Source organism: Brassica napus, chromosome A2 (genome assembly GCF_020379485.1).
Source record: "Brassica napus cultivar Da-Ae chromosome A2, Da-Ae, whole genome shotgun sequence".
NCBI lineage: Eukaryota > Viridiplantae > Streptophyta > Magnoliopsida > Brassicales > Brassicaceae > Brassica > Brassica napus.
In genome coordinates, this window is record NC_063435.1 from 3,603,119 (window position 1) to 3,630,077 (window position 26,959).

The window sequence follows — 26,959 nt, forward strand, 5'->3', positions numbered from 1 at the left end:
GACTTGTTTGACCAAAAATAAAGAATAAATAAATTCGATTGAGTTTTGGTCAGATAGTTTTGAACATAAATAAGATAAACTAAACTCAAAACTTAGATTGTTCACCTAATTACATTTTAGAAGTTTGGTTATTTATTTGTTTGTTGCCGAGCTTTGTCCAAAAACTTTTCCGATTGTAACTGTTCCCGGGTTTTGAGTTTATGTATATATATTATTTTTTAAAAATAATGAAACTAATTTGCAGAAAATATTGAAAGAAGGAGAAATAGAGAATAATAATGGTTCCTTAGTTCCAGATTGTGACAATCTGCGTCTCTTTTATGGCGCGGTCCGGTAGGCCACTCTCTCACACATCGCCGCACTGTTTCTCTTTTTTCTTAACTCTTTGTTCTTGTACTGTATTTATCACACCCATTAATTTACGCATATAACATGTCATTCTTTTTATAAATGGTGCTATATGATTACATTGTATACTTACGAAATGACATATACTCATGTATCAGTATCATGCAGAACGTCATTGCTACCAACCATTTTAAGCCATTTTAATACTGTGAGAATGTTGATATACAAAATCGAACCGTACGTACAAATATACATTATTATTCTTAAGGCAAATAACTCAGCCACCTAATGTAGAGAGTAAAATGAAAACAGTAACTTCTTTATATGATTATTATGTCAAAATGATTGAAATTCTACAATTCAAACAGTTTAAATAGAAAACCTGAGTTTTTTTTCATCAAACACTGAAATTTTTAAAATTAAGCCTAATGCCAACCAATCAAATGTAAAAGTGTAAATCATTTATCGTAAACATGTATACCACATCACGTATGTCGCAAACCCTTTTTTCTTAAAGCATCTCTAATGTACACCTCTATAATTTTCTTTAAAATAGAAATTACTATTATAGAGGTGGACTTGCTCTAATGTATGACTCTATAATAAAGTTTTTTTTTATTTTAGAAGAAAATATAGAGGAATATTACTTTTTACTTATATATTTAAAGGTAAAAATAGCATATTTTTATATTTTCTTCTATAAATAGAGAAATTCTATTATAGAGATATATATTGAAGCAAATTTACTTCTATAATAAAAAAATTCTATTTTAGAAGAAATTATAGAAAAAAAAATAAAAGCGGGTCGGAGATGGTCCACTTATAGTTGCAAGATGTAAGTTGATGTTAAAACTAAATACATTGGCCGCATTTTTACTGCAAGCCAATAGCCAAAATGTTTTTATATGTTATCTGGTATTTATAAGTTGAACTGACACTGACAAAAAAAAGTTGACAAATGAATTTACCGAACTAAATTTGATTTTAATGTTTTTCTTTTACTTTTCAATCTGAAACCATTTTGATTTAAGTATAATAATATAAAAAGTAAAATGAAAAGTATTGACGAGGTGGTATTTCCATCAGCATTTCGCATGCGGCAAAAGTAACTCTCACGTGCTGACCACACATTTACACCCTTTTATCTCTTTTATTTGATTTATTTTGGAATTTTATTGAAGCCATGTCCTATATTTTTGAAAATACGTTTGTTTGTATATTTTTTGTTTATTATTGACTTATGGTATTTCAAGTCTATGAAAAAAACTCAGACTAATACTCAAATGAATGCGTAGTTCCCGAATATTTTTTTCTGGATATTTAAATGAGATTCAAAAACTCTATTTACGGCTAGAAAATCTAGTGAAACATCTTTAAATCTGTGTTATACTATTTTTGACTATTTTCACACAATTTACATATATTATTGGATTATATATAAGTATACTTTAATTAGGAGTAGGATTAACCTGATTGTAATATTATTTAGCCATGGTAAAGAACTTTGAATGCAGAACAACACTTGGATTGTTGGATCAACGAAGTGGCATGTTTATAATTAGCTTGAACTATACACACATAAATCAAACTGATCATAAATAAACAAATAACTACTCCTCTGTTCCTAAATATAAGATTTTTTAGGTAAAACACAATTATTAAGAAAGTTACTTTTTATCTAAATAATATCATTAAAATTTTAAATTAAAAACTATTCAACCAACTACAAAATAGAACAATTAAATTTGATTGGTTACACAGTTTTTTGATAAACTTAAAGGTACCTAGAAATATGAGAACATCCTACATATTGAAACATAAAAACTATTCTAAACATCTTATATTTAGGAACATAGTGAGTAGTTATTTGTTTATTTATGATCAGTTTGATTTATGTGTGTATGTGATTGTTGTTATCATATTTTGTTTAGAACTAAAACATGAATCTAGAGGAATAAGTGATTGTTGTTGCTCAAAAAAGGTGATCGTTGTTATTATGATATATATGTTGCTTTTAAGGGTTTTCTTCTGTCATGGTTTTCAAGCTTAATTCAAAATTTGAGGTAACTTGTCGTTAGCTGTGGATTCATAATGATAACGGGCAATTTTTATATAGTACTAGTTTCAACTTGTCTTGATATATTTGACCAATGTGTTTGATTGTTTTACAAGCGACAAACTAAACAGTTTAAAATTGCTAAATCAAAATGGTTATATAATCAAATTCTTCTTTTTAACATGCGGTTGAAATTACTCTTTTCGGTTACAATGATTACCTTATTTTATTTCATAGCGTCTAGTGAAATTATTTCAAATGGTATATAAAAGTTATGAGCTACATGTTCCACCAATTATATATTTAACGTATGCATATAGATTAATGTGTATATATGCTTAGCAAGACGACAAAAGCTTAGAACAAAAAAAGCTGAGAGTAGTGTTAAATCCAAATAATTGGATAACATGACCAATTAGTTTACAAAGGATAACTGTTTTACTGTAAAAGTACTAGCTTACTATCTTTTTTTTGTTTTTGGTCAAATACCAGCTTACTATCTAAATACGACTAATTTGTGGGTAATTTCACTATCTCTGTGAGACATAGAGTTGGGTAATTTCACTATCTCTGTGAAACATAGAGTAAGAATACTTCTTTAAGATTATTAGTAAAAAAAAGAAGATTATATCAGCACATGCAAAGCTATATATATATATATATATATATATGAGTAGTTAAAAACTAGTCTGGTTCGGTTTGAGTTTAGATAAAATTACAAAATAATAATTTTTATTTAATATTGTAAGCTACACCACTGTAAAGATATTTATTTGAATATTTTAATTTAATTAATCTTTATTGTTTTTATTTTATTTTATATTATAAAATTAGGTCATTTAATTAGGATTATCTAGTATATAAATTTGTATTTTATTTAGATTATATTATAATCAACTAAATTTGGAAATATCAATTTATGTTTAGTTTTGGGTAATTCTCTCAAATAGCTATTTTTAAGTTTTTATCACAAAATATAGCTCTCAAAAAAGAAAATGACCAAAATAGCTCATTATTATTTTGAAAATTTTAATATTTATTTTTTATTTTTTAAAGTTTGAAACCCTATCTCCAAAACCTACCCCTTAACTCTAAACCTTAAGTCTAGATTAGTTAATCTATGGTAAAAATATGTTTTTACCCTTTAATAAAATTTATATTGGTCATTTTCTTCATTGAAAACTATTTTTGTGACAAAAGTTAAAAAAAAACTATCTTAGACATTTTCTCTTTAATTTTTATTTGCTTATAAATTTCCCCTGCCTTAAATCTAAATACTAATAAGCATGAAAATAAACACAACTTTTTTAACATGGATGACAATGAGACCGAAAACAATTGACTTAGTTTTAGTCTAAAGTACCATTGGATTAAAAGCGTTTTCACTTTAAATATGATTTTAATAGTGTGTAAAAAAGTTAAGGTAAAAAACAGTGAGAGTCGAAGAAGGATGTCTCCATATCAAAGTGGTTGCGAGTTGCGACAAGTCCTAATTTGACTATGCATGGAAAGACAAAAGAACTGTCCCCATTAATTTCACATTGTAGTACAAAACTCAATTATACACATTTTGATTGATCCTGAGATAAACCATTCGGCCAAAACAAATCCAAATTTTTATATGGAAAAAGTCAAAATGTCACATTCTTACTTGCTTTCTAAATTTTAAATATTATCTTACTTTCTATTATCATATATCTCTTTTTTGTTGATGGTGTTGGTCAGGGCGGGATATTAATATTCCTCCACTTTGTCCCCTCCTAACATCCCCACCCATATTTAAGATGTCTCTCCCTATTTATTATTCACTTTACTCACCTTTTTTTTCTTTTGATAAACAATTTACTTGCCTCCGAATATAACATATAGCTTTATGTACATTTATTACTATTGGTACTACATATGTTATGTAGCTATCAAGATCCCATACATATCACATATAACATGACTCAGAAGTCATGTATCTCAAATTTGCTCAAATTAGAGGTATGTGTTCGATTATATATTTTAGTTAATTTATATTCATATAAAATTTAATAAAATTAATGATTCACAAATTTACAAAATGAATTTTAATGAGTATTTGTAAATTCGTAAGTCTTTTCAGATTTATGTCTATGCTGTTAATATACAAATATTTTAAACTTCAATAAAATATATTGTGAAATCATATCCATAACTACATCTAAATCAGTAGAATTGAATAATATTGGTTTTAAATAGTACTCCCTCCGTTTTTTAATATAAGTCGTTTTACAGCTATGCACATAGATTAAGAAAATCATTAATTTCTTATATTTTCTAAACAAAAACATCATTAATTATATACTTAACCATAACTCAACCAATAGAAAAATAGAAAATATATTATTATTGGTCAGACAATATTAGTTATTAATAAATACTACATAGAAAACCGAAAACCGAAAACGACATATAATTTGGAACAAAAAAGTTTCTCTAAAACGACTTATATTAAAAAAACGGAGGGAGTATTAACTAAATGAATAATAGATGATGTTAACAATTTAAAAATATATTAATAAATAACATAATTTATGGATTCAGATTCATTAAAATACAATAGTTAATAACTCCCATTTATATTTTCTATGTTAGTTTTGTTGAAAGCCGTGCTCATATAATTGAACAGTTAAGTTCTTTTTTCAATAGTATGTCATTTGTCTTACAAAAAGTCCATGTGTATGTATATCTACCTAAAGTGTCTATACTTGCTTAAAAAAAGAACCCGATTAATGAATTAAGTTTTCTAAGCAAAAAATGTTTTTTTTTCTTTTGGGTCAAACAACTTTGTTAGGTAATGTTGGTGTGTGTGCAGTCTATTGCGATCAGAGTGGTTGATGCCATATTTACAGATCTGTTGAGCCCATTGCTTGAAGATCATTTATATATTAAAGCGTAAGTCGTTTGGCGAATAAAATAATAACATGTGAAAACTAATACACAAATAATAAAATTCTGACATCATATGTTTTACAAGTTAAAGAAAAAAACGTAAATGCAAAAATAAAATTGAAAGTCTATTAACTGGTTAATATTTATTTATTTTCTATGTAAAATACAAAACCTATTTTTTCTCAACTACACCCATAATCCCACTATCTTTGAAAATGTTTCTCATTTTTACTCGCAATCAGATATTGTAAAATTTTAAATCTACTAAAACGAATTTAAATCTACAAAAACTCTATTGTTTTCTCTTAAATTTCAAACTCTAACCAGATAAAGTGATCAACACTTCTAATGAATGTATCCGCATCGCTAAATATACAAAAAAATCTAACCCACTCCAAAATAGTTTCTGGCCAACGAGAGCACAACAATCATCTTTGAAAAAGATTTCTTTCAATGAAATAAGAAAAGGAAGAACACAAATATAATGATTGATAGGCGTACTGCAAAATTGGGAGATGAAGGTTAAAGTCCAGGTTAGTGAAAAAAAAAATGTTCATACTCTCCAAAATATGTCAATAATATTTTCAAAATGAACTAAATCAATTCTCGATTTTCTGAAATATATTTATTTGGTGTCGTGGTGATGCTTCAGAGAAGGAGAGCAATAGAGTCTCTCCGTAAAGCACACATATAAAATCCCTAAGACACTTGAGAAGTATCGACTAGAAGAAAAAAAAAATTTTTGTAAGGATGACTAGAAAACAACAAATAGGGTTTAAGAAATTCAGGTGGCAGAGAAAACGAAAAAAATTCAAGTCTGCCCTCTAGATCAAAACCAAACGAAAAAATTCAGGTCTGCTTATAATCTTATAGGAATGTGGTGATATTACTTTTGTTAACTCCTCGAACAATATATATATATGTATACACATTTTTGCTTTTATATTTTATATTTTTAAATTTTGTTATGTATATATATATATATACACACTTTTGCTTTTGTATTTTATTTTTAGATTTTGTTATAAACAAAAATTTCTAGCAATTGTAGAAATCAAATAAAGAAATGTAAAAGAGTACAAAGAAAAAAAAATACATAATAGAAGAAGGAAACGATAAAAGATATTAACTTCAACCATCTACAAAATTAAAGATTGGTATTTTAATCATGGTTATGTTTTCCCTCAATTTGATTTTTCAAATGTAATAATATTACTAGATGATAACCCAGAAGCATGCGCGGGTGAGTTTTTATAATAATGTTTATTTATTAAATGGTTTTGACATTTTGCAACACTACAATTTTTATCGATTATAAAATGACGAATACAAATGTTGATCTCTTAGATATATTATCGTTGTTGAATAACTAACGTATTACATCTAATTTTAATTATTTTTAAGACTCTATATGCACAAAAAGAAATTAAGTTTTACGGCTGATACAAACCACCAAACCCAAATAGGCAATATCAATTGTTAATGACGAAAAGGGATTAGGTTTTCTACTCTCGATTTGTTTACTATTTATTCTCCATAAATAATTTTATTTTCTACCTCTATAAAATTGTGCTTTCGTTTCCGTCTTTGTTTCATTGATATGAGTTAAATTTCTTTTTTAAATTTTTTTTATGAATTTGGTGAATTACATAAGTGTCAATTTTAAAAAATAGACATTTGTAAAAGCTAGTTTCACTTTAGATACATATCTAAGAATAATTTTTTTAAAAAAAATCACCGACAAACTATATTAACATGTTAGTGTTCAAATCTAATATATCAAGTTGTTATAGAATATAAGTGCAGACTCGAAATATAAATGTATGTCTAGTATGTATTCACCAATTCGGTCTAAAAATCATATAATTCAAGAACAACAAAACAAATGACTTATTTCACCACTTCGGGTAATATCTGAATCTGAACGGGTAATATCCGAACCCAAATGGATATTTCAAGATAACCAAACATAAGTATATTTAACCCTATATTTCTAGTTTATTTTCTCGCTTTATTCAAAATATTTGTAATAATGATGTTTATTGCTCAAAATTAGATAATCTACATGCAATTATGGATAAAATCATTTGCTAGTCACTTAAAATACATATCAAGCTCTTGTTTCTTGCATTAACAAAAGTTGCATCTAAAATTTCAAAATAACTATTAAATTAGCGTCCTTCTAACCTATTAATAGTTTATTCTTTTAAAAATTAGAAAACAAGTTAAGTTAAAATATATTTTAAATACAAAAAATTAAACAATAATTTATTTATTTTTTCTTCAAAATTTAAATATCTGAACCCAACCCAAAATATCTGAACCCGAACATAAAATACTCGAAATGTAGAAATATCTGAATGGGTTCTATACTTTTATACTAAAATATTCGATACGAACCCAAACGCGTATCCGAACGTCCGCCCTACGATATTTGATCATCTGTATCTTGCTTGAACAAAAAAAATATTAAATCACTGTTCACAAAATTTTCAATGTGGGATTTTTACCATTTTTAGTAATTTATAGTTGTTTTTAAAAATTTAAAATATAGCATATAAGAAAAATATAATTTTTTTAATGTGATTGTTAAATTTCTTTTAATAGTATAAAATTAAAAAAAAAGAGAGAGGTTAGAAAAATTGTTATCAAATATATGTTAACCATATTAGGGAATTTTCTAACTTTTATTTAAGGAAAGAAAAAATATTTTTGTACACTACTAATTATTAGTTTAATAAATTTCATAGTATATATTTATACATACAACTTATTTTTCTAACAATTCTAAGAATCATTCTCGTGATGACACATGGCTACGGAAATATGTTGTAATGCTCTAGAATTAATATACAGGAGATTTGGGTTTAGAAAAGCGATTAACATATAACTATTGGAGATATAAACAACAAGCTTTTAATTTTCTTTTAAAATTTACCGATAAATACCCTTCAAAATAACATTTATTTTTTGTAACTTTTATAACCTCAAAGTAAGTATTTATTTTCATTGAAGATTACAAAACAATTAAGCACGGGCACGGGAAAGGGAAACAATACTAGTAAGAGAATAATTTACGAAATGGGACATAGTCCGTTAACCCAAATAGTTTGGGCCAATAAGAGATCCAATCATATGGGTCCACTCTGTCCTATGATGGGGCTCATCAGTACTTGTAGGGATAAAATGTGGATACCTGACCTAAGTGGAACCCATCATCATATCCCTTCATTATATATTCCTTTTTGTCAACAAACTGAATGATTATCAGGTTTTTACTTGATGATGTCTCTGTGCCCCTCTCCTCCTTTGATCATATGCTTTCTCATGGTACTACGGTCTTGATTGTTGTAAACGCAGTTTTTGCGTTCGAATTTACATGAAAAATAAATACAAAACGGAAGGCTCTTCCTCGTTTGTATTTGCCGTTTCCGCTTTACGATTGATTGGCTTAGAAAAAGAATATTCACTAAGGATTCACGAGAAAGCAAACAAACAATAATACATATGTAAATCTCCAACTAGGAGAACACAGAGGATTGGTCCTCGTCGATTAACATTGATAACGACAACTCGAAGAGTATTGCTTAAGACTTAGCTAATCAATGTAGTTGACTGAACACTAATGTGTTGTTGCCGATTTACCATTTTTGTGTAAACGTCCGTGGCTCTCATGATTATACCTCCTACTCTCTCCTCAACCTTTTGTTTTCTTCTATGAACCAAAGTCAAACTAGTTTTTGGAACATATAGGCATTTTCAAGATTTTAACATCTATAACAATCAACTGTCATTGACATTGCATGAGAAAACGCAGTCATACTAGAAAATCTACATATGATAGAAACAAAACTCCCAAGAGGATGACGCTAACTCGAGGATGCGCCTTTGGTGAAGAAGCTACTGGTTCATGTACCTATAAGTCGATCATATGGAATCAGTAGGTTAGACTAAGATTGGACTCGGGAGTAGTTTTGTTTTTTCTCTTGCGTTAGTAGGTGTTGGTCGCACCATTAGGTCGATTGTAGGGGTTTAAGTTTCTGTTGGCGTTAGGAGTGAAGCTTTCAGATCAGTCGTGTTGAGTCCAACCAAGAGAAGCACCGAGAGGTGATGAGGCATTGGTCCGGTTCATCAATCAAATCCTTGGGAGACCGATGTCATTGTGTCAATATGGTAACTTGGCGAGTGATGAACACTATCTATCTACACTGCCTTCACTCCCTATGGTCCAAGTAGTTGTTAAGAGCCGGCTTTTCCTGTGTAGTGGGAAGAGTGTCGTGTTCATTGGGTGAAAATTGCAACAAAGGTTCAGATTGGTAGTGTAGGATCCAAGTAGTGATTCTAGATGATACTAATCTCTTTGTTGTAAGTGTGGTTGAAACACTGTGGGTGTAAAATCATTTGTACCCTTAATTGGTTAATGAAAAGTTGATGTTGAGTTAAAAAAAAAATAGAAACAAAACTCCCCACGATTGAGACTGATCACAATACCTATATCATCACTTAGGTTTACATATGAACACTAAGTACCAATAAGCGACAAAATCTTAATCAACAAAATAAATTAGAAATTTACTGATTCGACCTACCTTAAAATTTAAATTACATGTTTACTAGGTGTTTTTCGACCTCATTATAAACATTATAAACATCTTATAATTAATTATTAATGCATTCATTACTAATTTAAAGATTTTTCGACCTAATTATAAACATATAATCTATAAACCAATGTCATTTTTCGTAAATAGTTTAGCAAAATTTTTACATATCTTAAAATTTTGTATACACAAATATATTATCTAAAATGAATAACGTAAAAAATATTGCTAAGAGAAAATCCAGCTTTGAAGGACGGCGGATCAGAATTTAGTATAAACTAAACGCAAAATAATTTTCAGATATGTTGTTTCATGCATATATTAATTTTTTCAGTAACTAAATGCAAATACAATAAGATAAATACATAATAAGAAAAGACAAATGCACATGACAATTTTAAACAAGTAATTAATTATAACATATAAACTATAAAATTATTGTATTTGAAATAGTTATATAAATATTTTAAATATATGATTAACGTTAAAATGTATACTACCAATTATCTAAAATAAATATTTATGTATATGAATTGAAAAAGATACACGCGCGGATCAAGATCTAGTATATGTTTAAAAGCGAATTAAAACCTGCCACTTTGTAACAAAAGAAGAAAAATTTCCACTTGCTAATATGAAGAGGTGATGTGCCAAGATTTGATGTATCAGCTACTTCACTGTATATTACTTTACTTTTTTTTATTTCAAAATAAAAAAGTAAAGTAAATCCATAATGAAGTTAAATTTTATTTTATTTTTATTCTATTTTAGATTAAAATAATAATAAATAAAAACTAAAATTATTATTTTATTTATAAATTAATTTTATTTTTTAATCCATAACTATGAGTAGAAACTGACGTCGGGTTAGAATATTTTTATTTCAAATTCTATTTTGCGAAAAAATGAAATAAAGTATTTTCTTATAAATGAAATAGAGTTGAAGATGAACAAAATAAAGATCGTAATTTAGCTTTTACCTATGTCATCTGATGTGAAGATCGATCTGCAGTAGTTTTTGTATAAGAAATGGTCTGGTTTATCTGAAGATTAAATGCTAGTTACAGTTTCTGAATAGATAAGCCCACAAAGATTAAAAAACATAAATTTTATAAGGATCTTTATTTTGTCAGCATTTTAATAATCATCTATATCTCCAAAAACTTATAATAGACTTGGGCTTTATATTCGTGGGCCATTTGACCTTGTGGTGGAAGTACGTGTATATATGCACAATCATATTAGTTTACTAATAAGTGTGTCATACTACATCTTGAATTAAATAGACAAAATGATGATTAGTGACAATAACAGATGTGGACAGTTCATCTAACTTGAAGAGTTTAATATATATATATATATATATATATATATATATGTCACAAAACAAGACAGTTTACTTTTAGTCTAAACTCTTAAGAAATTTGAATCAGTAGTGACATAATGACGATACTAATAATATGAATATCTATCTGGCTACACTAAACACTATTACTAGCCACTCCGCTAACCAATAACCAAAAACTTCGGTTCGGGGCAATCACGCTCGTTATTTTTATAGCTTTTTTCTAAATTCATTGAGATATTTTATTATGTTGATATATATATGTTTGTTGTCCTCATATTGCGTATGGCCTACACCCGGGCCGAAACGGTTGGCGTTTGATCAGAATACGACACCCAACTTGAGACTTCAGTAGTCATTACATTGACATTTTTGGGCCATTACGACCCCATTTCACATTTATGTTACAATTATACAATGGTCAATGGTACTTTTATTTTGGTCAAACAATCAATGGTACTTTTTATTTTCGAAATTCATGAGTCTCTATTTCTATTTTTTGTAAAAAAGATAAGGAGATATCTATCTATTCTATTAAAATAGAATCATACTTTTTATCTACTTAAAAAATTGTCATTTAAGTTTTAGACATATTTACCATTCATTAGAAATTAATTAAAGTTAACATCTCTTATAATTTGGTCATACAATATTTATCTCAAACAGTTTCCTAACATTAAGCTAATAATGTTAACAAAAACATAAATGATTCTTTGATATCTTTCCAAAGTTTAAAAAACTCCCGAATAATAATATGACAAAATAACATTCTTTTGTTTCGTACACAAACAATATTACAAAATAAAAATATATATTTTTAACATCTGCTTAACCCTAAATTATTTACTAAACATATTTTAATAATATAAAACACAGTAATCAGTTATTTTAATTAAATTTGAACAAAAAAAACATTTCCACCATATTTTAATTATGCGGGGTATATTACAATTATACCATAATATCTAACCAAACATAACTTAATCTAATTTATTCAAAATAGCAAAATTTATAAAATACCATTGATCATGAATTCTTAATTTAAAAGTAATTCATCTAAATGCTCTTATTTACTCAAAAACAACGAAATTTTACCTCAAAATTTATAAAATACTTTTAAATAATGAATGTTAATTTAAAGAACATAAAACATGAATATAAATGTATATAAATCCGTGCATAGCGCGGATTAAAATATAGTTTCAAAATTAAGTTGAGGATAAGATGATAGTATTAGTTGGAAAACTTTGATGAATACAACTTTTTAGTTTCATATACTGTACTCCGTATAAGGTAATTACAAACCTCTATAGATTATTGGACATAAAGATAAACTCCAAAATTAATTTTGTTTTTAATTTGTGCTTGGATAATGACAAAATTCTACATTTTGGAAAGCATAATCTTCATATTCACATGAATTTTATGTCCCTTAATAACACAATAACCATTCACGTATTCGTTTGCTTAATTTAATAAACAATCCAATCTTAATTTAGATAAGAAGCTTATACTGATCACTTTTCGACATTTCCCTTCTTAAAAAGAAGCAGACGAATTTGGTTGAGAATCATAAGTCGTAAAACCATAATTTAAATGTTGCAGTATAAATAAATAAAAATTAAGAGAATAATTCTTAAGCAACAATGTCACTATCATGTATTCGTAGCCTCTGCTTTTTCTTTACCCACCACCAAACACATCAACCACCAAATACCACCAGTATTTAAACTTTTTCACCTCACCCTAAATCTTAACTTCATAAACGAAAAGAGCAAATTAGCTCAATATACTGAAAAGAGTGAGATACCACTGAATTGGGGGAAAATAGTAATGATGGAGGGGAGGAAAAAATTAAAGGGAAATAGAGTATAGAATGCAAATAGGGAGAAAGTTATGTGTAGGGAGTACAAATTCTCAAACGAAAATTCCAAAAATCTTGATTCCACATTTTATTTAGCATCAAATGAACAACTGACTCGTTGAATAAAACGATAATTTCTCCCGGAAAGTTTATATATCTATTACTCAATACGCAAAATGTGATATTATCTCAATATTAAAAAATTACATGGGTAGATTCTAGGAAATTCGATAAATCGAGGGCATTTCTATAAATATTATATGCTCTCTCTCTCTCTCTCTCTCTCACGCGGTTACTTAAGAAACCAAGAGGAAACGATTGAAGTAAACCAAAAATAAAGGGACCTCCGGGAAAACTTTCGAAATATCAATCCTGGAACCCAATCTTCTCAAAAATTGCATTTCGGACCCTACTCAGATCTCTCCCCTTCAACGTCCTCCCAACTCCTTCGTGCACCGAGAACGACGCCATCCTCGTCCTCGCCAGAAACTCGTGCGGCGGCAATCTCCCGCCGCTACCGTCCAACCACTCCTCTCCGTCTTCCGATTCTCCGTCGTCGTCCTCGATCCTCCTCCGACGGTTATCGCGGTGCTCCTCGCGGAGAATCTTCGACCAGTCCGGCACGTTTATCGGGAGCGATGTCGCGGCGGCGCCGGCGCACGAGGACGGCCGGTTCGACGGTGTTTTACCGGATCTGACGGATGCAGAGATTTTTTTCCGAGGCGAAGGGGAGTGGACGGAACCGGCGGATGAGTAGAGATCGGATTCGTCGAACTCGAGACCTGAATCGGTGGAGGCGAAGTAGGACTGATCGGTGCCGAGGAAGCGATAGCTTGGCCGAGCGTAGTAGCTTTTGCCGGTGGCCATTGAAGAAGAAGAAGAAAGTTTTAATAAAATTTAATATTTAGTTTTGGTTTTGGTGTGAGAAGAATTAGTCGTGAGGGGGTCTATGGTTTTATACAGGTTTTGGGGTGGATAAAATGGATAAGGTTACCTTCTCTCTCTCTTAACTTCTAGTTTCCGTCAGTGTGAAATTACATTACTACCCTTAGTTTTTAGATGAAATTAAATGAAGTGTCGATTAATGCCACGAGCTCAAAGGATTTTTAAGAGATTGCTCTTTTCGTGGGGGAGAATATTACATGTGTCGTATTGGCATATTCTTACCACTTTGTTTTGCTTTTTTACTTTCTTTTTGTCGTCTGAAAAATATTTTTGCTAAAAATATAATACGTAATTACAGTTTCTTTTGTATTTACTTTATATTGAGTTCAATTTATATTTGGTACCTGATTATAAATTCTGCTTTATATAAAAAATTTCAAAAAGAAAATTACTATAAAGATTTTTTATTTAGTGTGAATAAAACAGTATTTTATTTACGAGATAAATAAAACCAGTATATTCTTCTGAATATAGGTATATCCAAAATAATAGTATATACTAATTTACATAATTAGGAAATAAAATAATTGTAGTTTATATGATGTATATAAATCTCTTTCCTTCTTGTGTGTTTTCGACTAGACAAAGAAATATATTCATTTTTTGCAATAGTTTTTTTTGTAAATAGTTGAAAAGGAAATATATCCTTTGCAATTTTGTGAAGAAAACAAAAGAGACTACAAAAAAAGCTCTATAATAAAAAAAAGCTCTATAATAAGAAAGAGCAGTGACAGGGAATATTATGGTAGTTAAAAAATAATAATTTAAGCCTTATGTTACAAAAAAAAAAAAATATATCCTTGAGGCCCTCCACCGTGTGGAAACTTACGAGGTTGGTCGGTGTTAGCGGCGCGGAGAACCAGAACCGTCGAGGATTACATCATCACTCGTCAATTTAGCCGTTCCACATTTGAATTTTATTTAATAACCTGTCTTGTTTTTCATACATCTGTATCCAATAACAATCTGCACAAAGCTTCTCTACTCGTACTTCCTCTCTGTTATTAGTTATTTAATTTATACTGTCTCTCTCCCTATATAAATAGTTTCTTTTAATATTTTTTTTTGCTAAAGCTATAAATAGTTTCATAATTTATACTGTCTCTCCCTATAAGTATTAAACTACTAAATTATGTGGACTATCAGATTTGGACCATGATCGCCTCGCTCTATTTCTTCATATTTTATAGAGTCTGACTGTCTGATACGAACAGCAGACTCCAGAGTTCACACTAACAAAACATTGTAAACTAGGTTTTTCTTGTCCACGTAAATTAGGTTATTAATTCTGCTTAACTTAGAATTTTTATTTGGGTATAAACAATGTTATGTTGTACTATCGAAATCCGTAACTGAGAAAGCCCGTTACGCCAATGGTTATCACCAGAAAATGTTCTGCTATAACTTTTTTGCTGATAAAAAAGGAAGGAGATAAATTTTGTTGATATTAAATGAGTATTTATACAAATATACCTTCTCTAATTAAGCTAGTTTGCGTTTCTTATAAAAAAACATACTTATAAAAGAAACGGATCATGCCGGTACAAATCTGGTGTTTCTTATGCTACAAGAAAACAAAAGTAGGGGAATATTAGGTAGTATCAAGAAAACGAAAACGACTTATTTAAGGAAAAAAAAAGGAAATTACCATAAGATCTACAATCCGTTTTATTTTGAAATGATTATTACTATTATTTATATTTATAAGATGTGCTTTAAGAAGTTTATTAAAATAAGAAAGTATAGAATCTCTTCACATTTTTTTTTTAAAAAACACTCTTCAAACTATCTTATCATTTTTTTATTGTTGGAAAAAAAAATTAATTTAAATAAAACACTCTTCAAACTCTTTTTTTTTTTTGAACGAAAACACTCTTCAAACTCTTAAAATATCATTTCTGATAAAATCATAACTTGGTCAAGTTTTTGTCGTGACTCGTGTGGGGCTGGATTCTCTTTCTCACGTCCCCAGTTCCGAAGACAAAGAGAGAGACAAAGCATAGTCTCTAAGATCAAAACACGTGTCTTAAAAACCCCATCTTACTACACGTGGTGCCGCTTAGCGTGGATGGACGCCACGTGGGAGTAGGACCCACTCATTACTTGGATCTAACGCGCTTATATCTCACCGGCTAGAAATTCACGTTTTTTATTTAAAGTCCTTTCGTTTTCTTCTCTCTCTCTCTTTCTCGATGTTCTCCCACGCGCGACAGACTCGTAACAGTTTGATTAAATATAATATCTCGATTTTGACCAAAAAAAAAAAAAAAAAAAATATAATATCTCGATATTTTCTCATCTCTTTGAGGTTCGTCTCGGTGTTTGAAAAATACCCGCGAGTGGGCTTTTTTTTAACTATTAGTTTCACATATTCGTCGAAAGTAGAACTTGCTTTATTTTATGTTTCCCCATTTTGTAGGTCCCACTTTACTTATTTTAAGTCGTTGTTCGAATAAAACTTGCTTTATTTTATGTTTCCCCATTAGGTTTTTGTGTATATCCACATCTACACATTTGAAAACTATAGATTAGTGTTAATTTAAAAAATCATATGGTGATATTATTTGAGGTGTCACTTTCAGTATATATATTTTTGGGTAAATGTTAACACTTTCCATGTATAAAACAATTGAAATCAAAAGATGGTTAGAACAAAACTGATGAAATCGTAATTCTAAAACTTAATTAACTCTCAAATGGTTCATATTTGATGTGTCTTAGAAAATTAGGTTTATTTTCTACAACGTATAATGAATATTTGAGGATGTTTTGTTGGATGCTGATGTAATATCCACTTTGTGGTATATGAAAAATATTAGAATAATTGATTTGACTATTTATGTCATCAAAATGCACTTATTTTTCGGTCACACATCCGTTTAAATCTTTAGAATTAAACGTGTTTGAATTGGAGTAGTAGAACGATGGATGATATATCGGGAAGTGATTCGTGATATCGTGTAAGTAAGTTTAAAATACGTAGAAAGGTTATGTGGTGATTGCAAAGTCAGTAAACATGACTAATGAGCCTCCCAAAAAAGTTAACACACCGTCATTTCCACGAAATGGAATCCATGGACCGAGTGTGGGTGGCTATTAAGCTGTGGACGGTCGGGGTGTTACAATTGGTACCTGAAACTCAGATGAATGTGGAGTAGGGATCACACTAACATGGGTAACGATCTTGGGGCGCAATGAGGATTTTACGTTCTTTGAGAGAAGGTGAACTGTAATATTCCGGTTTGTGAAATATGAAAATGTTTAAGAAAATTGATTTGGCTACCTATGTCACCAAAGTATACTTATTTTTTCTGTCACACATCTGTTTAGAACTCCAGAATTAAGCGTGCTTGAACTAGAGTAGTAGAAAGATGAGTGACCTACTTGGTTGTCATTCGCACAAAGAAAAGTTAGGTGGTGATTGGATCAATAAACATGACTAATGAACCTTTAAAAAACTAATGCACCGTGGACGGATTTTATTTGTCCGTTGAAATGAGTGGAAGACATAAATTCAGATTATAAACCATTTTAGGGCTTGATTGATTCAAACGCATCGATTGCGGGAGTCTGCGGATGCGGTTGGTTGTGATTTCTAGCTGTTTTAAGAAATTTGTACGACTGGTTCTGCGGTTAGAAATTGGTGTGTTTGCGGGATATTTATGACTGGTTAACTACCAAATGCAACAGTGGTTAAATAACACATTAACAATATTTACATTTTATATAATTATAAAATTATCAAAAATCATAATATTATAATAAATATAAAAATTATATTTAGAAAGTTATAGTTTAGATTTTTTAAAATTATGGACAATATTTTTAGTTTAAAATTTTATAATATTAATTAAAATATAATAGATATATTTTAGTATTTTTATAATTTCAATTTAGTTTTTTTATTGAATATTTTTATTTTTGTTTAAAAAAAAAATTATCCTTCCGCAACCGTTTGCAACCGCAAACGCTAGTTGAAAATAACTTTTGAATTTATGAGGTTTAGATTAGTTTAGAGCGGTTTGAACGATAGTTGCCAAACGCCAACAACTGCTATCAACCGCAAAAGCTGCGTTTGCGGGTGGTAGCGAAAAAGCCAATCATACCCTTAATCAAGTCGAAATGTTTGTTCACGCGGATAAAAGCATTATCTATAAAAATTGGGTGTCGACATTGTGGGCACATCTTTAAATTATTAGCTAAATTAAATAATGATTAGAAAAAGGTAAAGTTAAAATACTGCTATGTGATGGTGATGATGATAAAGTGACTTTTATTGCGAGAAATAATAATATAAATGCTTCGTCCAATCATGTTAGCCTTTTAATAAAGTTAGATGTGAAATATAGGATAATAAATGTATTATAACTCGAAATCGTTTTTAAATAAGATGCAGCCAGTCACAAGGCTCAGGGAAAAGTGAGAATATGGTTTATACAAACAGTTTTTAAGTTAGTGGTGAATCATTGGCCTATTTTATATTTTGTTTAGTGTAGTCTTTTTAAGTGCTCAATCGTTGGTGGTGAATGTCATTGAAGTGTACATCAGCAAAACTCATAAATGTATCCCAAAAAAAAACTTGTTCAGAAAATGCTTTATCTCTTGTATGGGTATACATATACGTCTTTGGCGTTGTCTTACTCACATCCTTTGAACTTTGATCAATTTTCTCAGCTTTCAATACTGAAATAAATTTATGTACGTATAGACCCATTTCTCTTTGAAAATTCAACACACTGCAAAGTACCGGAAGCAGATAGTATATTCCATATCGCAACTATACTGATAAATGATGTGATTAGGTAGACATATCGCTTGCATATGATTTCGGGACATGTATTATTGACCAATATATAAGATCGGTTAGCTTGTTTTTAGGTAAGACAGATGATGTGAAGTTAATGTATTCAGTATTTTTATTAAATGAACGAGTTTCTCTGCTTCTCAGATGCAGCTTGGAATAGTGCTACTAGTGCAGGAGGTTTGGGCTGGACATGCTCTAACTCTGCCGGTGCTACTCTCCTGCAAGGATCTTCACCGTGCCCCATAGTGGCATCAGCGCTAGTTGCAGAAGCACTGGCACTCAAGGCGGGTATCAAAGCCGCTATCTCCCTTAACATCAAAGATCTGGTCTGTCACTCAGACTCAAAAGGCTTGATCAATCTGATCACAGGAAACACGTCTGTGATTGCACTCCAAGGAATTCTCCATGACATCAGTGTGTTGAGTAATTCCATGTCGTCTATCTCTTTTAAATTTGTACCTCGGCGTTGTAATACGATCACTGATCGTCTGGCCAAAGAGGCTCTGTTTTCTGTATCAAACTCTTCTTTGGGAAGAGAGAACCTTATAGCTTAAGCTTTTATAAATGAATGTTTGACCAAAAAAAAAAAAAAAAAAGAAGTTTTCCATTTATGATTCAAGACAACATTTAGAGCTTATATAATGCAAATATATCGTACCATAATTCTTGATAAAAAAAAATATCGTACCATAATTCCAGAGCAGAAATTACAAACTGTTTCGTACCATACACGTGTTTCATCAAGCAGATCATCACCTAATCGTCCCTTGTCCGTGTCATATTGTTAGAACTCCCGTGGAGAGAAAGAGACGCAAAGCTTTTGCTTATATGTATCGTGAACACTATGGCTGTGTCGTTGTATCAGGCTATCAGCTGCTCATTGCTCAATGTAAATATGATTCTTAATAAGGTTTTTATTTGTTTCCATTTAGGTATGCGTTTACATTTCCATAGTATATAGCATAATAATTCATATGAAAAAACAATCGGGTATAACCATCGAATGAAGTTTAACAAGAATTATAACCATAGTTATTAAATGGACTAAAGGCCAACTAATGCCAATCTCAAAGAACATGATGACTTCAGAAATACACATGTAGTCATCCGATCTACTAGATCTACATTCACTTCATTTATATTTCTTTTAAACCGAAAATCAAACTAGATGGACCATACTAAATGAAATATCCATTTGCAAAATACGGGAATGTGACATTCAAAGCTATAAACACAATCAAAAATGAGAAGGAAAAAAGAAAAAAAAAACAGAAAGCCACTCGCCCGTCTAGTGATTTTAGTTGTTATGCCATATTTCCAAGCCCAGAGTAATCATATCGAGTGGCACAGACCTTGAATATGTAACTATGGGTTCGGATTGGTCAACTGGATAAGCCATTGCTTCGGCCCAAGACAAGGCTTTATCTCTTCTCCTTTACCCGTGGTGGAAACGTCACAAAGGTTAGCGTACGTTCCTGCACTAATGAGTGACGTATCCTCAACTCTAACCAGCCACAAAGGTGTTATCAAACCTACTGAAGCCGTATTCAGTCAAACAAGAATCCATTAACTTTCTTTTTGAAAACCAGGCCCATGAAAATTGTATGTTTCTTTCTCAAAGAAAAAGAAGAAAATTTTGTGTTTAATAAAGCTATTTTCCCAAATTAGCATTGCGAAAATGTGAATTGAGGTTGATGGTAGAAATCCTAAGGAGCTTCAGGAGGAGATTGCCAATGGTGACATTGATGTTCCTAACTAGTGAAAAACGTTCCTTATAGTTGTCTTATCGTTCTTTATGTAGATACGAGGATAAATTTTTGGAGTTGAATCATTTAAGTTGGAATCTTTAATCTATCTTTGATTTTGAATGTCTGAAATTTTTGGGATGATAAAGATGGATTTTAGTTTTTGAATGCATCACAAGATTCGTTAGCATGATTGTATCCGCGCCAATTGATTTTTTTTTGTTTTTGAATTTGGTATGAATCAGAAAGTGAATTGAAGAAAAATCATAACTAAGGTTTTGATGTCTTTGTCGGAAGTGTTGAATATACTAAAAAAGTTTGGGTTGTTTGGATTATTCAAATATAACGACATTGTTGAATGCAACATAATTTTACAACAGTACAGAGTGGTTAGTTTGACTGGTCTAATGCGCAATGTTATAGTTTGCAGTTGCTATTTAAAAACTTGTTGGACAGAAATGTGACAGTGTACCAGTTCCTAAAATGGTAGTTCGGTTGATTGCGTTAGCAGTGTCTTTGGGGTTGGTTATCAGATCTCTTAGAAACACAAAGAGTTATAAGAACAACTTTTCTTATTAGCTTTAGAAACTACTCAAAACTAAAGCTCTCAATATGTTTCACTTAGATCATATGGAACACCTCTCCATTAGACCTATATTTATATGAAAGACAATTCCCTTTAACATGTGGGATATGGTAAACACAAACCTAACCTAAATAGAAACTTCCTTTTCCTATTTCTAGGTTTCCTTATTGTGTTTATCTTAACATATTAAACATCTAATAATATGTTAAGTTTCCACAAGCTTGGAATTATCCAACATTCACCCCCTTAATTCCAACTTGAATTAGGGAGATCAATTTCTTGAACTCCGATTAAGCTCCTCATTTGCTTGAACATAATCCTTGCTAATGGCTTGGTAAGGATGTCGGCTTTCTGCTCAACACCCGGCACATGCTCCACTTCGATATGCCCGTTCTCCACACACTCACGAATGAAGTGATACTTCTTGAGTACATGCTTACTCCTTCCATGGAAAACTGGATTCTTGGTTAGAGAAATGGCTGATTTGTTGTCGATCCTAAGCTTGACTCTCTCGCCTTCTTTGCTTAATATCTCACTCAACAATTCCTTGATCCATATAGCTTGCTTCGCTGCTTCTGTTGCTGCCATGAATTCTGCTTCGCATGATGACAATGCAACCGTCTGCTGCTTCTGCGACGTCCAAGTAATCAGTGATGAACCGTAGTAGAATGCATGTCCTGACGTGCTCCTCCCGTCATCGAGATCAATGTTGTGACTGCTGTCACTATAACCAATGACACTCCTTGACCCATCTCTCTTGAAGAACAGACCGAAGTTTGTTGTTCCTTTCACATACCGCAGTATGTGCTTGATGGCTTGTCCGTGAGAGTCTCTCGGATTGTGCATGTATCTGCTAAGAACACCTACTGCGTAACACAGGTCGGGTCTTGTGTGAAGCAGATACCTCAAACATCCTATGATTCTTCTGAACTCGGTTGCATCTATCTCTTGTTCATCTTCAGCTTTTGAGATCTTCAAATTCGCTTCCATTGGAATTTGAGTTGCGTTACACGCTTCCATCTTTGTGTCACGCAGGATTCCTTGAGCATACCTCTGTTGTTTTATTCTGATTCCGTCTGCTCCTTGAATCACCTCTATGCCAAGGTAGTACGTTAGCTTACCTAGATCTGACATCTCGAACTTCTTAGACATCTCCTCTTTGAATTGCCTAATCACCTTAAGTGAAGTCCCTGTCACAAATAGATCATCAACGTAGATGGCAATGATCAAGACGTCTCCTCCTTCAGTCTTGCAGTACACTGATGGTTCCTTCGTGCACTTCTCAAATCTCATCTCCTTGAGAACCTGATCGAGTTTTACATTCCATGCCCTGGGTGCCTGGCGTAACGCATACAAAGCCTTGTGTAACACATACACTCGATCCTCTTCTCCTTTTTTTTCGAAACCTTCAGGTTGAGTTACATACACTAACTCCTTTAGATCTCCATTCAAGAAAGCGGTCTTCACGTCCATGTGATGTATCTCCCAACCGTTCGTTGCTGCGAGGGCTATTAAGAGCCGAATGGTTTCAAGTCTTGCCACTGGTGCAAACACTTCGTCGAAATCTATTCCTTCTCTTTGTACATAGCCTTTTGCCACAAGTCTCGCCTTATACTTGCTCACTGTACCATCCGCCTTTCTCTTGATCTTGAAGATCCACTTCAACCCTATGAGTTTCACTCCAGCCGGTCTATCCACAAGTTTCCATGTCTTGTTTCTTGTGATAGACTCCAACTCGGCCACCATCGCTTCAACCCATTCTCGTACGTGTTCAGCTTCAAAATAGTTCTCTGGCTCGCCATCCACTGTGAGCAACAGCATTGCACTTTCTTGATCTGCAAGTAACACATAATCATCGAGATATCTTGGTTTTGTTATGGTTCGGCCTTGTCTGGTCACCAGCGGTTGACCTCCACCGTTTTGGTTTGCATTGTGATCCGCATCTTCTTCTTCTTCCTCATCTTGGTTTATAGCTTCCTGTTCATGATCCTCACCTTGATCATTACCTTCTTCTATATCACCCTCATGTGGAAGCTTAAGCATGCTCGGTTCACAATCAGCTTGGTTTGTTGTAGACGCCCAGTCCCAAGCTTTCTCTTCATCGAAAATCACATCTCTACTCACCATCACCTTCCTTGTGTCTGGATCATAAAGTCTGTAGGCTTTGGAACCCGGCTCAGTTCCAAGATTGACCATACTCTTTGATCTCTCATCCAACTTCTTCAGATAAGGACCAGTGATTTTCGCATGAGCTACACAACCGAATATCCTCAAGTGCTTGATATTTGGTTTCCTCGATGTAAGGCACTCGTATGGTGTTTGATTCTTCAAGGCTTTTGTAGGAACTCTGTTGATGAGGTAAGTTGAATGTCGTACAGCTTCACCCCACAAGTAGTTCGGCATCTTCATTGCCTTCAGCATACTTCTTGTCATTCCCATCAAGGTTCGGTTTCTCCTCTCCACAACACCGTTTTATTGAGGTGTGTAAGGCGCGGTTAGGTGCCTTTTAACTCCATTCTCTTCACAGAATAGATTGAACTCAGCTGAGGTAAACTCTCCTCCTCTATCGGTGCGAAAGGTTTTGATGGTTGAGCCTGTCTGCTTCTCTACACTCTCTTTAAACCTTTTGAATCGATCGAATACCTCACTCTTCTCCTTCAATAGCATAACCCACATATACCTAGAGAAGTCATCGATCAAGACAAAGACATACTTATTATTTGCAGGCGTTGGTGGTGTGATTCGTCCACACAAGTCTCCAAGCAATAATCCCAATGGCTTTGATGTACAAACCATGGCCTTAGTCAGGAATGTGTCTTTGGTTTGCTTCCCTGCAAGACATGTGTCACACACGCCTTCTTCGTGTGTTACACTCGGGAATGAGTGTCTCGTCTGCTTCTCTGCTAGACATGCGTTACACACGCCTTCTTCGTGTGTTACACTCTGCATTCTGACGATCATCTCCTTCCTCTTCATCGACCAAACCTGGTAGTTTGTCGATGACAACATCAGACAATGGATGGATGTGAATCCAAAGTCTTTGATGTGTGGCGCAGCTGTAGTCACGTCGGCCATCTGCTTTCGTGATCTCTCCTCCTGTCGCCAAGATCTAAGCTTCACCTTAAGCTTAGATTGAGTCTCCAACATGAGGCTCTTTAATGATGGTAATGGCCCAACCTGGCTCTGATACCAATTCAGATCTCTTAGAAACACAAAGAGTTATAAGAACAACTTTTCTTATTAGCTTTAGAAACTACTCAAAACTAAAGCTCTCAATATGTTTAACTTAGATCATATGGAACACCTCTCCATTAGACCTATATTTATATGAAAGACAATTCCCTTTAACATGTGGGATATGGTAAACACAAACCTAACCTAAATAGAAACTTCCTTTTCCTATTTCTAGGTTTCCTTATTGTGTTTATCTTAACATATTAAACATCTAATAATATGTTAAGTTTCCACAAGCTTGGAATTATCCAACAGGTTACCATCTGATCAGGTTAGCTGTACTTAACCGTACTCGAGTCAAAAATATTTGAAAAAACAACAACTAAAATCGTCTATTAGTGACAGGTCCACCCCTGTGGTAAAGCTGATAAAACAATAGTTTTAGGCGCCAGAGTGTACATATATTTTAGGGGGTGCAAAATGTTAGCAGAGTCACTTTGTCTTAATGGTTTTGGGTGCTGCTTTTCCCGTACTATGGTCACGAGTTCGACATTTCATCCCTTTATTATTTTTTATTTTTCTTTTGGAAAGTAGTAATAAAGATTTGACCTCATGGTTTGGTTTTCTTTTCTAACAAACTTAAGCCAAACTTAATCTATACTATTATTTGCGAAGTCAATTTTTAGAATCGAGCTCTCACGTTAAAAGTTAGAGCGGTTAATATCGTTTATATCCTTAATGAATCAATTATATAAATTAGTCAAAAATAAAAACGAATTTTAAATCTATATGATTAAATAAATGATTAAAATTAATAATAATTAGAATTATCTAAAATATCTATAATTAAAAACGAATTTCTATAAAACATAAGATAATCTTAAATATATTATGTTTTTATCTGTTTATACCCTTAGTGAATCAATTATATAAATTAGTCAAAAAATAAAAATGAATTTAAATCTATCTCATTGAATAAATGATTAAAATTAATAATAATCAGAATTATCTAAAATATAAATAATTAAAAACAAATTTCTATAAAACATAAGATAATTCTTAAATATATTGTGTTTTATCTGAAAATAACATTATTTTTTGGAATTGAGCCCTCACGTTAAATATTTGAGCGGTTAATATCGTTTATACCTTTAATGAATCAATTATATAAATTAGTCAAAAATAAAAACAAATTTTAAATCTATCTGATTAAATAAATGATTAAAATTAATAATAATCAGAATTATCTAAAATATAAATAATTAAAAAACAAATATCTATAAAACATAAGATTATTCTAAAATATTATGTTTTTATCTGAAAATAGTATTCTTTTATTATAAAGTATAAATTTTAATGTTTGATTTATTTTTTTAAAACATAATTAATTATTTATTATGTTGGTTTTTTATTTAATAATTATAAACTAATAAATATCTATAAAAACACTATGCTCGCATGTGCGGATAGAATACCTAGTTAAAAATAGAATATTGAATTATCTAAAATCTAAAAATATAATTTAAAAAGATAATTTCTATATATATATTGTATTGTTATCTGAAAAAATATTTTAGTAAAACATTAAAAACATAAATTATATAATTAAATATCAATCAAACAATTTTTTTTAATTATATAATTTAAAACTATTATTTGCGAAGTAAATTTTTGCAATGGAGTTCTCACGTTAAAAGTTAGTGTGGTTAATATCGTTTAACCCTTAATGAATAAAATATTTAAATAAATTAAAACATAAGAATAAAATTTTAATTGATTTTGATTAGATAATTGATTAATATTAAGAATAATAAGAATTAACCAAAATCTGAAAATATAATTTTAAAAAGAGATAACTTATGTATATATTGTATTGTTATCTGAAAAAGTCTTTTAGTAAAAAGTTAAAAACATAAATTCTATAACTAAATATTAATTAAATAAAATTATTAATTATATAATTAAGAATAGAATATTGAATTATCCAAAATCTAAAAATTATAATTAAAAAAGATAATATATATATATATTGTATTGTATTGTTATATGAAAAAGTATTTTAGTAAAACGTTAAAAACATAAATTATATAATTAAATATTAATCAAATAATTTTTTTATTTATATATATATAAAAATATGTTTGTCTCTCTCCTAAACTATCCACGTGGAAAGTCACTCTCTGACAGACTGACACTTGTCTCTGGATTTTATTACTTTGGTTAGACTTGAGTTTAACTTTAGGCTTATACTATAAAGTACAATTGAAAGGGACTTTTTACTCTTAAATATTATTGAATGTGTTAATTATTTCTTAATACATAGTAGATAAAACAAAAAAAACACGTATTACGATATGAACGTTATATTATCATCAAAACAATATTTACCATATGTACCTCAAAATTTTAAGTATATAAACAGTCAACAGTAGTGTGCTGAATATTATATTCATATGATTTAAAAGTATTTACAAATTTTTATTTTTAAACATACACCAAAAACTTTATGAAAGCAAATATCCATTCAGATTCTCAACCACTTCAAATATCACCAACGCCAAAAAAATTTAATCAA

The 26,959-nt window shown here is 30.9% G+C and overlaps 2 protein-coding genes across 2 annotated transcripts; one reads left to right on the top strand and one right to left on the bottom strand.

The window, feature by feature from the left end:
- Nucleotides 1-13,298: 13,298 nt before the first annotated feature.
- Nucleotides 13,299-14,210, bottom strand: LOC125583318. The gene has a single exon (XM_048749977.1). It carries the CDS (start codon nucleotides 13,995-13,997, stop codon nucleotides 13,497-13,499), a length of 501 nt encoding a protein of 166 aa, XP_048605934.1. The 5' UTR covers nucleotides 13,998-14,210; the 3' UTR covers nucleotides 13,299-13,496.
- A 4,788-nt stretch (nucleotides 14,211-18,998) lies between these two features.
- On the top strand, nucleotides 18,999-19,433 carry LOC125589062. Its single transcript, XM_048761232.1, has one exon. The coding sequence runs from the start codon at nucleotides 18,999-19,001 to the stop codon at nucleotides 19,431-19,433; it is 435 nt and encodes a 144-aa protein (XP_048617189.1).
- Nucleotides 19,434-26,959: the final 7,526 nt, after the last annotated feature.

Excerpts from the sequence above, each read along its gene's own strand:
- LOC125583318 (XM_048749977.1), bottom strand. The coding sequence starts at position 13,997 with ATGGCCACCGGCAAAAGCTACTACGCTCGGCCAAGCTATCGCTTCCTC.
- LOC125589062 (XM_048761232.1), top strand. The coding sequence starts at position 18,999 with ATGAACGAGTTTCTCTGCTTCTCAGATGCAGCTTGGAATAGTGCTACT.